General features: G+C 41.1%; 1 protein-coding gene across 5 annotated transcripts in view; it reads left to right on the top strand.

Moving 5' to 3' along the window:
* Ptpn13 (protein tyrosine phosphatase non-receptor type 13) overlaps positions 1–12,530 on the top strand; it is a 176,488-nt gene that overhangs the window by 76,898 nt on the left and 87,060 nt on the right. For all 5 annotated transcript variants that reach the window (XM_036200765.1, XM_036200763.1, XM_036200767.1 and 2 more), the window contains exon 8: positions 12,223–12,318. In XM_036200765.1, the coding sequence (XP_036056658.1) occupies positions 12,223–12,318 (96 nt within the window). The remainder of the gene's footprint in view (positions 1–12,222; positions 12,319–12,530) is intronic.

Raw genomic sequence — 12,530 nt, 5'->3', positions numbered from 1 at the left:
AAGACAACTGTCAGTGGATCAAATAGATAAAACTGTCATATTTAACCTATAAACAATGAAGATACATATAATCAAGGTGAATATTTCTAATACTTAGAATGAGCAATATCTTTTCTTAATTTGAATATTAAAATAAAACCATGAAGCTGAGCATAATGACTCACATTTTCAATTCTAGCATTTAGGAGGCAGAGGACAGCAGATCTCTGTGATTTTGTGACCAGCCTGGTCTACATAGTAAGTTTCTTTATGTATGATAAGCCAAGCAGAACAGTCTATATCAGTAATGTACACACTATTTATATTTATGTATTTTTCCCAGCTATTCGTATTTTAAAATACTCTGTACAGTCTCCTGATGGCTGCTAATGGACTCCAGTAATTTTAGGATTAGATGATGTCTTAGTGTACATCTTTATCCAAACACTATCTTGGGTTTTAATGGCATATTCAGTATCTCAAAAGTGGTTGATGATTGAGTTTCTGTCAATTGGAAATGGTTATTTCCAGCATGGATTTTCACAGTTCCGGATAAAGATTTCCTATTGTTACTTTACTTTTAACAAATGTTCTGGGGATGTAGCTCAGTGGTGTCGCATACCAACCTTAAGTTTGATTCCCAGCATCCCAAAGAGAACAACCATTTGTTATAGTATTTAACACAATTAAAAAATGAAATTGCCACATTTCATTTGTTCTTTTGGGTGTACAAGGAGGATCATTGAACTGATAGTGAACATAGTAGTCTTCAGCCTCAGCGTTTCTCTGGAACAGACCTGTCCTCTTGAAAGACGTCTTTACCTCAGTCACCTCCATGTCACCTCCGCTGATGTTAGCCACCCAGCTAGCTCAGTGGGGACCAGACCTTAAAAGTCATGGAGTTTGCACTGGGAAGAACCTGGGCACATTTGACTCTCAGCTCTTTGCTCAAGGCTCCGAAAAGTGAGGTACAGGATTCATTTTTCATGATCAGCCTGTACTGTGAACTCTGTCACATGGTTACAGGAAGAGACCAGATAACATGGTTAGTTACTGCCTGGGAACTTGGACATTGAACTTTCCACCTGACAAGCCCAGTTTGTCCTTCCCAAAGTTACCCATTTTTTTTTTTTTTTAGTGTAATGAGACAGGATAGCATTGGGAAAGGAAGGCCGAAATGGAGACTGTACCAGCATTAAGACAGCACTCCACGGCAGCCTTTCTCTACTGTGGTGGGCATTCCAGTGAGGTGCTACCACAGGAGGATCATTACGGGGAATCTTGCAGCTAGCCATGAGGAAAAGACCTACCAAAGCAGTGACAATGAGAAACATAATGAGAAAGGATCTAGAAAGGTCCTATGAAAGCTTAAAAACTATAAATTACTACTGTAATAGTTGATAGTTAAGCCTTCAGACAGTTCTCTATAGAAGGCCGGGCAGAAGGCACAAGGGTTCTGTGCTAAGACCTAGTTTTAAAATTTGATGCCATTCCCTTCTCTTCCCCCTTAATTTCACTTTTTTAAAAGGAGAGCTCCTCTAGAGGACCCAGGTTATATTCCCACACCCACATGGTGGCGTACAAATGTGATTCCAGTTCCCGGGAATCTGACATCGTCTTTTAGACTTGGAGGAAAGGCATGCACGTGGTGCACAGATACCCATGCAGGTAAAACACCTATGCACATTAAAGACAAGTAAAGGGATTTTTAAAAGATTCATCTTCATTTTATGTTGGAGTGTGTTTCAGCAAGTATATATATGTGTACCACATGTGCACAGTGCCTGCTGAGCCAGAAGAGGGTATTGCACCTGGGATTCCGACTCTGCCAGGGCTCTGCTCTTCATGCTGAGCATCCCTGCTGCCCCGCCCCCATCTCACGTTTTCACTTTGCATGAGACTGCTTGCTATTGGTTCTTTTTGCCTCTTTTTCCTTCCTGTCAGCATTTCTCATTTCTGCCTCTGTGAGCCTGTGAAGTCTGCTTTCACGAGGTGTCTCTAACAGTTGTCCGTGTTGTAATTACCATATCTGCATGCTATGCTCACTCAGTAGTCGCCGTAGAGGCACCACCAGGAGGGCTGGTGAGCAGTGTTCCACACCCACCCGGGGACCAACGACGTGTTCTTCAGCAGTCGAACCACTCTGCGTTTTGCACAAAACAAAGTGTAAAGAACACCAAGTATTTTCTACAAAGATGACAGTTAAACATCGTTTATTTAGTGAGCTATATTGTAAGTCTACTTTACCTCAAAATTAGATACACTGCTTCTTTCAAGCACTGTGACTTCTGGTCCTGGCCCAAGTTTGTTGCCGCTAACAGCCTTGTGGATAGGGCTGAAAGTCTGCTGGAATATATAAACACTTAGGCCTGTGATCTTATTCTTTATTTTGATATTATAACATTTCATCTGAGAAGGTTCGGTTTTTAACTATATAGTTACGTAAGCAAAGGGGTAAATTCATAATGCTCTAGTCCTCAGGAAGAGAGATACTGCTTGCCTAACAAGTTCTTGTTAAGATCAAAATGCTGGTTATCAGTTTTTGTTTCTCTGCCTTATTTATAAGTAGAAAAAAGAAAGAAAAGTAAAAATATGGCTAGATTGTTATTTTAAATGATTCCATGAGTAAAGCAATAGTTTTAACCTACTATTGCACTAATATCAGTTCCAGAGAAGTAAATACCAATAAGCAGGAATGTTACATTATTAGTAAATAACACAAGATTCTAGATACCATTGACTTTATGTCATGATAAATCCATATGAGTCTATTTAATGGGTAATAGGATTTATTAAGATATAAATTGAGAAAATACACTCAGGAATACAGAACCAAGTGAACAGCTGAAGTCATCCTCTGATCTGACTGGAAGCCAATCCACCTGGCAGTTTGATCAGACCAGGAAGTAGGCAGAAGGGAGAAGGGTCATGAGCCCCCTTTAGGAGGTGTCACATACAGTGGCAGGAAGCACTGCCTCCTTTGGGTCCTGTAACCCAAGGTCATGGGCAGAGCAAATACCATTACATCTTTATTATTACATCCCTAAAATTACAAATGAGTTTTGTATATTTGAAGTATACTGTTTTGGGTGGATCAACATATTGTTTAGAAAGAACCGAGGGTCTACAGGATTTCCAGGGGCTGGCATCATGGAGTTCATAACCAGCATTTTGATCTTAACAAGAACTTGTTAGGCAAACAGTGTCTCTCTTCCTGAGAACTAGAGTATTATGAATTTACCCCTTTGCTTACGTAACTATATATTAAATGCAGGAGATAACTGTGTCTACACAGCCCACCTTTGAGAGCCACATGAAGCTAGTCTGCAGTTGCCGAGGGCCTGCTGTAGCTGAAGGACTAGTTCGTTTCACTGACACAGCCGGGTTGGCCAGTGGCCACCATCGTAGTCAGTGCAGGGTAGAGCACCGCTCCAGGAACTTAGTCCAGTGCAAAGCTACTTCGTTCCATGGAAGACTGGCTTTAGAAGTGTCTGGGATGAGGGAGCAATGAGTAACTCTTCCGTAGAAGTCAGAGTACATCTGACAACAGGCATTTCTCCTCTTAATTCATCAGATGGAAAAATATTTGCAAACTCTAAGGGACGTTAAAAATGCAAACTTCCTTTTATCTATATTCCTAAAACAAAATGTTAATTTTGGATCCACAAAAATAAAACTCTTTTTGTTCAGAAAATAAGGATCTAAATTAAATCCAGCCACTTAGAGACTTAGATTGACTTTGACCTAACCTCCTGAGAAGGACAGACTGACAGGTAGCTCTTAAACATATGGAGTACAGATGAGTCTTACAAGCAACAAGTTTCATCATGATATTTAAAACCTAGCAATGTGTTCGTCGGTTGGTCGGTTAGTAGTCGGTTAGCTTTGTTCTGTTTTGTTGTTCGAGACACACCCGGCCTCTAACTTGCTCTCCAGTGTAGGTGTTCTTGGCAGAGAACCAGCTGTTTTAATCTGCAAACTATTTCATTTTTTCCCAGTCCCTTCTGTCTCTACAGTTTGTCAGTTACACAAACTATAGATGAGCAGTCTTATTAAATAAGAAACACAGTGCCAATTGCAGAGTTAAAGGCCCAAGAGATCAGAGCAGTAGCTAAGAGCTAAAAACCCTTTCTTACCCTTCACTGCTACTGCTGTCCTTCCCCTCAGCAAAGAGGCCTACTTCCTGTGTGTCTGTCCTTTTACTGACTTTCTGCTCTGCCTTCTTATTGGTTGTAAACCCAACCACATGACCTCCTCATCACTGCCTGTCTGTACAGACCTCAAAGTCTTCTAAGGTTGGTATTGAGATTAAAGGCATGTGTCGCCATGCTGGCTGTGTTCTTGAACACACAGAGATCTGCCCAACTCTACCTCCCAAGTGCTGGGATTAAAGGCGTGTGCCAACACCCACCGCCCAGCTTCTGCTATGGCTTGCTATTAGCTCTGACCCCCTAGGCAACTTTATTTATTAACATACAAATAAAATCACATTTCAGTACAAATAAAATATCACCACTGTACACGAACACGAACACCCTTGTGGCATTGACCCTTCAGTAGCATTCTGTTGCTCAGAGGCTGGAGTTCTTGTCTCTCCAGGTTGTTCCTGATCCCTCTGTCTCGTCCTTTAGGCTGGGATGTCATTCTCACCCTCTCTGCCCCTCTCCTGTTCTTTCTTTTCCTTTCTCCTTCCACATCTCTGTAGATAGAGGGAAATAAATGTATGTGCACTTACACATTCATATGTAAATAAAAGATGTATAAGGAATTTCCAGTGTATTTCTACATACATTTGTAAAGACAATACAAGAAATTCCTATCCACCTACCTACCAACTAACACATAAGAGGCTGTTTTACATCTCCATGCCTCCATTCCCGTGGCCATTTATCCTTAAGACTGTCAAATGTCTCAGGCATTCCCTGCATCAGGAATATTTCTCTTAACTCCCAGTTCAGGATGGTAACCTGTATTTGTTTATTGGAAATTACTTATTTTTTAAGGGTTTGTTTTTCTTCTGTAAGCCTCAGAAATTTGTTCTGTGTGATTCCCAGCTGTGTCCTGGCATACATCATTGCCTGACACTTATTAGGTACTAAGCATGTGCTTGTTAATATAATACTGAGTACCACAGTAGTGCTGTTAAAGAACATTAGTGTGCCTGGTGGTGCCACTTTGGATATCGGCTTTAGTAATAGTCTCTGGCCAATTAGGGAAGTAGTGAGAATTCTCTTTCTGTCTCATCTAAGAATCAAAGCATATACTCTCTCTTTGAATGGTGTGGAAGGGCCAGTGAGATAAGAACAACAGAGAATCCTGGATGGTGCTTGATGAATACCAGGAGTCAGCACATGGGGCATGGCCCAGATATGGCTCCACATTGCTCTGGGCCCCAGGGAAACTGCCTCTGCAGAAGCTTCCCATGTTTGGAATGGTTTGGGTCACAGAGTTTCTGAACGTAACCCTCTTCTCTTTCATACTTGCCAAGTTTCTTCTCCCAGGTTAAATGTTGTGTTCCTCAGGATCAGCTCTCGGGTTTGTAGACCACACTCAGCTCATCATCAGGTTAAATGTTGTGTTCCTCAGGATCAGCTCTCGGGTTTGTAGACCACACTCCGCTGATGAGAGCCCAGTGTGATGCAGAATTGAGTGGGACCAGAGAGTGCACACAAGTAACGTCTCCAGAAGTTACTCTCTTAAATAGAATCACAGAGGTTCATCCAATGCATAAATACCCAGCAATACAACTTGTGTTTCTTTGCTGTTTGAAGATGGAAGTATTTAATTTATTAGGGCCATTTTCTTTCTTTCTTTTTTTTTTTAAATGAGGTCCTTACAATGTTTAATAGTTGTGAACTAGAAAGGCAGTCACTGTCATCATCTCTCAAACTGACTTCACTCTCTAAACTGACACCTGTAATGTGAGTCACGTAGTAAAGGCAAAGAAATGCCAGGCTAAACGTGGATTCTTGTCCCTGGAGCTGGCTGAGCATTAGCAGTCAAAGCTCGGTCGTGTGTCACTTGTAATGCTGCCTTTAGGTTAGAGCTTGTGCTGACTTGAATTAATTTAATGTGAAAGTGATCGAAAGAAAGAGCTTTGGGTGAGCCCAGACTTGTATGCAGATCTTCAGACTGGGGCCTGATGCCGGAACTTTTAAACCACAGTGTTCGTGAGCACATGCCGTGATTTCATGCATTTAAGTCACTCAGTGTGTGTTGCACTAATAGAAATTGTGATTCTTGGTGGTAAAGACCTTAGGAAAATCCTTGTAGAAACAAAAGCAAAACCTCGTCCCCAACGTAACACATATCCTGGTTTCCATTCTGAGGTCAGCACATCCTTGAAGCATATAGGCTGATGTAATTCTGTAGGTTTTTCTATTATCCAGTGTCTCTCTGCAGCTGTTGTTCCGTTCTCATTAGCACTGAGAGGATTGAAAGTTAACAGAGCATCATGCTGTCCATTAATTGTCAGTGAAGTCAGTGCGATCTTAGGCTGGCGTCAGTTCTGTTGTGTAAAGATGAAAAATGCTCTTACCGTGCTCAAGTGCTGTGAGAAATTAAGGACTCTCTCCTTTTCGAAAAAGTGCTATGCATAATTTTACAAAACTGAGCTAAACTTCTCAAAGTCATTCTTTAATCCCTGTTCATACCAGTCTTTCCTCCTGGACAGATAATTTTAGAAAAGGTGTTCATGTGTGTGTATGGTGTGTGGGAGTGGGGATGGTGAGTGTGGTGTATGTGTGTGTGGTATGTGTATGGTGTGTGGGAGTGTAGTGTGTGATGTGTATGTGTGTGGTGTGTATATGTGTATGTGGTGTGTAGTGTGTACATGGGGGTGTTCTGTGTGTGTGTGTGTGTGTGTGTGTGTGTGTGTGTGATGTGGATGTCACAAGCACAGTTTGGTGACTTTGGTGATGTGATCTCTGCAGCGCTTTTCATTCCTACAGTTCTTAACACTGATGATTTCCAGAACTACTTCTTCTGTGTCTGAAATCATACACTCCCAGCAAGTTTTAACAAAGGGAATCCTCAGAAGAATGAGACGTAACCTAGAATAAGTGGGCTCTTGCACACCATTCTTCATTGTGGGTTTCATCTACACATTTAATAGGTGATAAAAATACAAACTGGCAAATGAGGTAGAGAGTAGTTTAACCTACCAAAGGTGAGTCTATTCTTCAGTCATGATGGTGAGAGCCCAGAGTTTCCCTACACCAGGAGCATTGTGCTAAAGGTAGAAGCCACATGTGAATTTTATAAGATGTATACTTAGATATGTGTATTGTAGGTCCATTGCGTATAATCACAGTTTTTAGTATTCAGATAACTTTGTAATAGTCTGTAAATAGGTTTTTAGGAGGATGTTGTGGGGTTTTGTCTTTAATAGGTTAGGTTTAGGGATACAGCTCAGTTGTTAAATGCTTGTGTTGCAACAGTGACAAATTGAGTTCAATCCTTAGAAACTGAAGAGAAGCAGGACGTGACAGTGCACATGGTCCCGGTGCTGAGCAGATGGGGACAGGATCCTTAGACCCAGTGCCACCCCTGCCTAGCCAGATCAGCAAGCTCCAAGCCAAGAAACAGAGTAAACGACACCTCAGGGACATCCATAGGCACATGTACACATGAGCACACACAACACGTGTACACATGAGCACACACAAACACGTGTACACATGCACACACAAATACAAAATGGTCTGATAGCAGTTAAAAATCTGGTTGGTACTGAGAAATGTATGGAAGACATTCATATTATTTGTTTTTCTATATATTTGAACAATGCCATAATAATCAGACTTTTTTCTTAATTACACAATTAATAGTACAGTTCTGGAATCTGGACCAAATCCAAAGTGCTAGAATTGTACATTGAGATATGGACAGAAATTGTTGCCAGTTGCCATGGTGGCACACGCCTTTAATTCCAGCACTTAGAAGGCAGAGGCAGGTGGACCTCTGTGAGTTTAAGGTCAGCTTAGTCTACACAGCAAGTCCATGGACATCCAGGGCTACATGCTTGTCTCAAAATCTCAAAGGTAAATATCAGTGACAACTGGGTCTTATAAGAGCAAGGTGTTCAATGATGCTAGAACACATCACAAAAAAGTAGGTTCTATATGCCTGCTAGAGGCCAAAGCTGAGGTAGAAAAACCTGTTCTTTCTAGTCAATGACTACTGAAACCTCTAAGTACATAGATCATCATAGAGCCAGGAAATATTGCGACCCAAGTGGTCTGTAAGCACAGAGCGTGGGCTTCTTCATACCAGTGTCAGATGGCCTTGACATAGGACATGAAGTTTTACATTTCTGAAATGGCTGATGTTATTATCTAATTTAGAAATGGATGGGGTAGTGATGGCCCTTGCCTTTAATCCCAGCACTCAAGAGGCAGAGGCAGGTGGGTCTCTGAGTTTGAGGCTGCTTGTTCTACAGAGTAAGATCCAGGACAGTCAGAGTTATACAGAGACACTCTTGTCTCAGAGACAGGGACAGGGGAGCTCATCCTTACAGAGATTAAAGCTTTTTATTTTTGTAAGCATGACTATCTGGTAAATTGTGACTTAGAACTTTAATCTGATTATAAACCTTTTTTTTAAGTATGGCTGAGTAGAAAATACTGTGTTGGACTTTTGATCTAATTATATCTACCATGTTATTACATGAAAAGAACGTGGCTAACAACACTTTAATGACACACCGAATACAAAAAGCCCACAAAATAAATATCTTCCATTTAAATTAATATAACTGTTCCTACCCTTTCCCCACCGTAAAGAAGGGAAACATCTCCCTACCCTTAGCAGACAAAGCTAGTCATCTAGTGTGTTTGTAGAGAGCTAGTTCTCCAGCCATAGTCATCACATGGTGGTGGCCCCCGCCCCCGCCCCCACCTAGGCGTTGCCCTGAGAATGGCTTCTAGAGACAGAGGACTTATCAAGGGAGGGCGCATTCTCAAGAAGCCTTCAGAGGGCTTGAACAGAGTTGCTTTTGTCTTCTGGAAGGAACCCTGGCTGCAGAGAAAAGACCAATCCCAGAATATAAATAAAGGAAACATAGACACAAAACAAGACCTGGCAAATGGGATTCAGTGTACAGAAATAGTTCAGAAACAGTAAATCCACGTAGTGCTTTATGTGGTGTGAGAAGGTGGAGATCCAAGGCACAGCATCAGAGCGCAGGAAACCTCTCTAGTCGGCTCATTGAACAGGTTCACTGCTCCTTCCTGCTTAGCTTTGTAAAACAGCAGAACCTTGTCGTTTGTAGATCGGAGTCCTCCCCAGACCTTGCTAGTTTGGCTGTCTTGAAACTTGCAGATCTGGATTTGTGATTTGGTACCAGTTTCCTGGAAAATTCCACATGGTATTATCGGGAGAAGTTGGTAACAATAACACAGAAGTACTTTGGTGCCTTCAAATAAAACAGTTCTTCCTACATAACTGTTTAATGTGTGCATAGTTTATTATTAAAAAGTAGAAAGCCGCATTGGGTAGCACTATTGTTTTCAATGAGACTGCTGTGTTTTGTTTGTTTGTTTGTTTTCCCATGGCCCTTTCAAATCACGTTCATATTCACCCAGTGGATTTTAAGCCTTATTTTACCATGAGATTTCTCTGTAGTAGAATATAGTCGTTCACAGAGGACTAGGAAATACTTCTCAATTCTGAAACCTTTTCCATTGAACAGAGTATTATTTAATACTTGTGTTGACTATACACAAAGCTGAGCTATAGTATGCCTTTTCTTCAGATAAACATCATCCTAGAAACTTCCTTTCCATGAGTTCATGGCCAGGCATTGGCTTTTCTCTAATTCATTTTAACTTTCTTTCTCAGTACGACTCCTGCTCTGCCTGGGTTCTCCAGCACATTTTTCCTGGTTCCACAAACCTGGCTCTTACACCGCATTTAGTCACTTCATTATTCATTAACTTGAGTTTCTTTTAAAATCTCTGTTGAACACCTAGCACAAATAATTCATTCTCTGATGTTCCTAGGCTCAAATTTGCAGACTGCTTGGGGGAAAATACATTCTTCACTTCTTTTGTGACCTGCAGTCAGGCATCTCCATCTCTCTTCATTTCTGGGTATTTCCCATGGGCTGTTCTCTCTAAAATCAACAAAATCCACAAGACAATTCGGATAAGTTTCATTGAAATTCGTGCACCCTTTGCCCTAGGGCCGCATGAAGGATTTCCGGGGGTTTCATTGGCCCTCATCACAGTCTCACAGGATGACGTCTCTCCTGGTGTCCGGGTTCTAGCCATGATGCTCCCAGGACATGACTCACACTTTATTACCAAGTGACCTTCTGACGTTGGTAACTCGAGATTTTAAATCTCTTTATTTGTTTAATTTTACCTTTTTCCTTGCTGGCCATTCCTCCTCTTTGTGAAGCTTCCCCTTGTGTTTTCCATCTCCTGTTTCATTCAGAACATTTTCCATCAGTTTTTCCGACTGTCATCTGCAACTTCAGACACAGGCTTTTGTCAACCACCTGAAAACACGAAACAGCCCGTCGACTGGGCCAGAAAGCTCTCTCCTCCAAGCCACCAAACTTACGGAAACATGGCACACACTCTCAGTTCTTACCCTCTGTCCTCCTCTGACCTTACTGTTCTGCTTGAACTGTGAAGTGATTCTCTGAAAGGTCGCCTAGAGGTCCCCTGTGTACCCTTGTTTCACCCACTGACTCGGAAAACACTGTACTTGCTGTACACTGGGCGTGTGCATCTCATCTGCTCTCTGTGAAAACCTCATCATTTAGTGAGAGAGACAGGTTGGGCTGGAGGCCCAGCAGTTAGTTACCCACAAGGAATTGGGGAGTATGAGAAGCAATGTCCAGTTTGGTGCTTTATTTACAGAGTTATTAAGGAAAGCTGAAACATCTCAAAGGAAATAGGACATTCAGATAAGAGAAATGGCAGTGGCCTCGGCATCACTTCCAGGAAGTAACTAAGGGCTGCGGAGCTGGTCACCAGCAGGTGTGGTGATGGAAGCGAAAAATTTGCTTGAGGAAGAACATGGTGATGAGCCTTCTACATTGATTGAAGTTTTTGTATGATGAGCTTGGAGCTGTGAGCAAAGTTTTGTGCTCTCAAGCAGGTTCTCACCAATGAATCTACAGCTTTCAAAATAAGTTACAAATCTTGGTGTGGAGCAGAGGATGACAGTGCTTTAATAGCAACCCAAGGAGATTATAAATTATCTTTTGAGGGGCTCTAGTGTTAAGGGATTTGAGAACTACAGTCCTGTGCCCAGAGTTTTCCAATCTGGCAAGCCCACTTTCTATCTGCTGGGTTCTATGTAGAGCAAGATTGTGTAAAGGAAATTAGACTAGAGAATCCAGACATGGATGGACAGTGCCCACCACAGGGACAGTGGGGATAGAGGAAGGGGTGGGACAGAAATATTTAGAAAGCAAGGTCTGGGGGCTAGAGAGACAGCACAATAATTAAGAGTAGTGACTGCTCTTCCAGAGGATCCGGGTTCATTTCCAAGTACCCACATGGCAGTTTGCACATTGTCTACAACTCCAGTCCCAGAGGATCTAACACCGGCTTCTAGCTTCCAAGGCCACCAGGCACACATATGGTACATAGATGTACACTTAGTTAAAACACTCATACACGTTAAATAAACATTAAAAATACTAATTTTTTAAAGCACTGTTTCTGTTGTAGTCCATGCTTGCCTCCTAGCTTTAGTCCCTTGCAGGAGGCACTCTGAACAGATCTCTGCAGGGAGTCCTTCTGACTCCTCTCTTCTCTGGTAGAACTGAATGTCCTGTCTTGCATTGTGTATTTGTATACTTAACTTCTATGTTGTAAAGTCTCTTGAATTGTGCTCTTGGGTGTTTGATTCCTTGTAGGAAGTACCTAACAGAAAACTACACATAGCATCCTAAAACTGACATGAATTTGCTCCTAAAACATTCCTACTGTCCTAAGAGCTTTGGGTATTTATTCATTTAATTCTCACAGCAACCTTACAAGATGTTACTATAACCCTTTTTTGGCTAAAAAGAAAAACAACAACAACAACAACAACAAAGCCCAATCCAGGCAGTCTGTCTCCAGAATCATTGCTTTCCACCACTATGCAAAATGTCTCTACACTAGAGCCTAATTTTTCAAATTTAAAGGAATATATAAAATGTTCTAATCAAAACTGAATATATTCTTTTTTAAAATTTGTGTGGCATTGCTCATAAACTGTAATTTTTAAAAATTCTTTTAGAACCAGTTCGAAGATACAAAACTTACCACGGTGACATCTTTAGTACCTCCAGTGAAAGTCCGTCTATTATTTCTTCTGACTCAGATTTCAGACAAGGTAAGTATCACCTAAAGCAAGTAACATATCTTTTTTAAGAAGCAATTATAAGTATTTATTAATATTATTTAAACAAAACTTGTCAAAATGTTAAGATTGTAAAATGTTTCCTTTTAAAATTGTTATATCAAATAATAGCAGTTTCATAAAATAGTGATATAATCATTTCATCTTATAAGAAAGAAGTCATTGTCTTTAAAACTTAATGTGAC

Source organism: Onychomys torridus, chromosome 10 (assembly GCF_903995425.1).
Source record: "Onychomys torridus chromosome 10, mOncTor1.1, whole genome shotgun sequence".
Lineage (NCBI taxonomy): Eukaryota > Metazoa > Chordata > Mammalia > Rodentia > Cricetidae > Onychomys > Onychomys torridus.
Note: the sequence above shows the minus strand (reverse complement) of the source record. Positions and strands in the feature narration are given on the sequence as shown.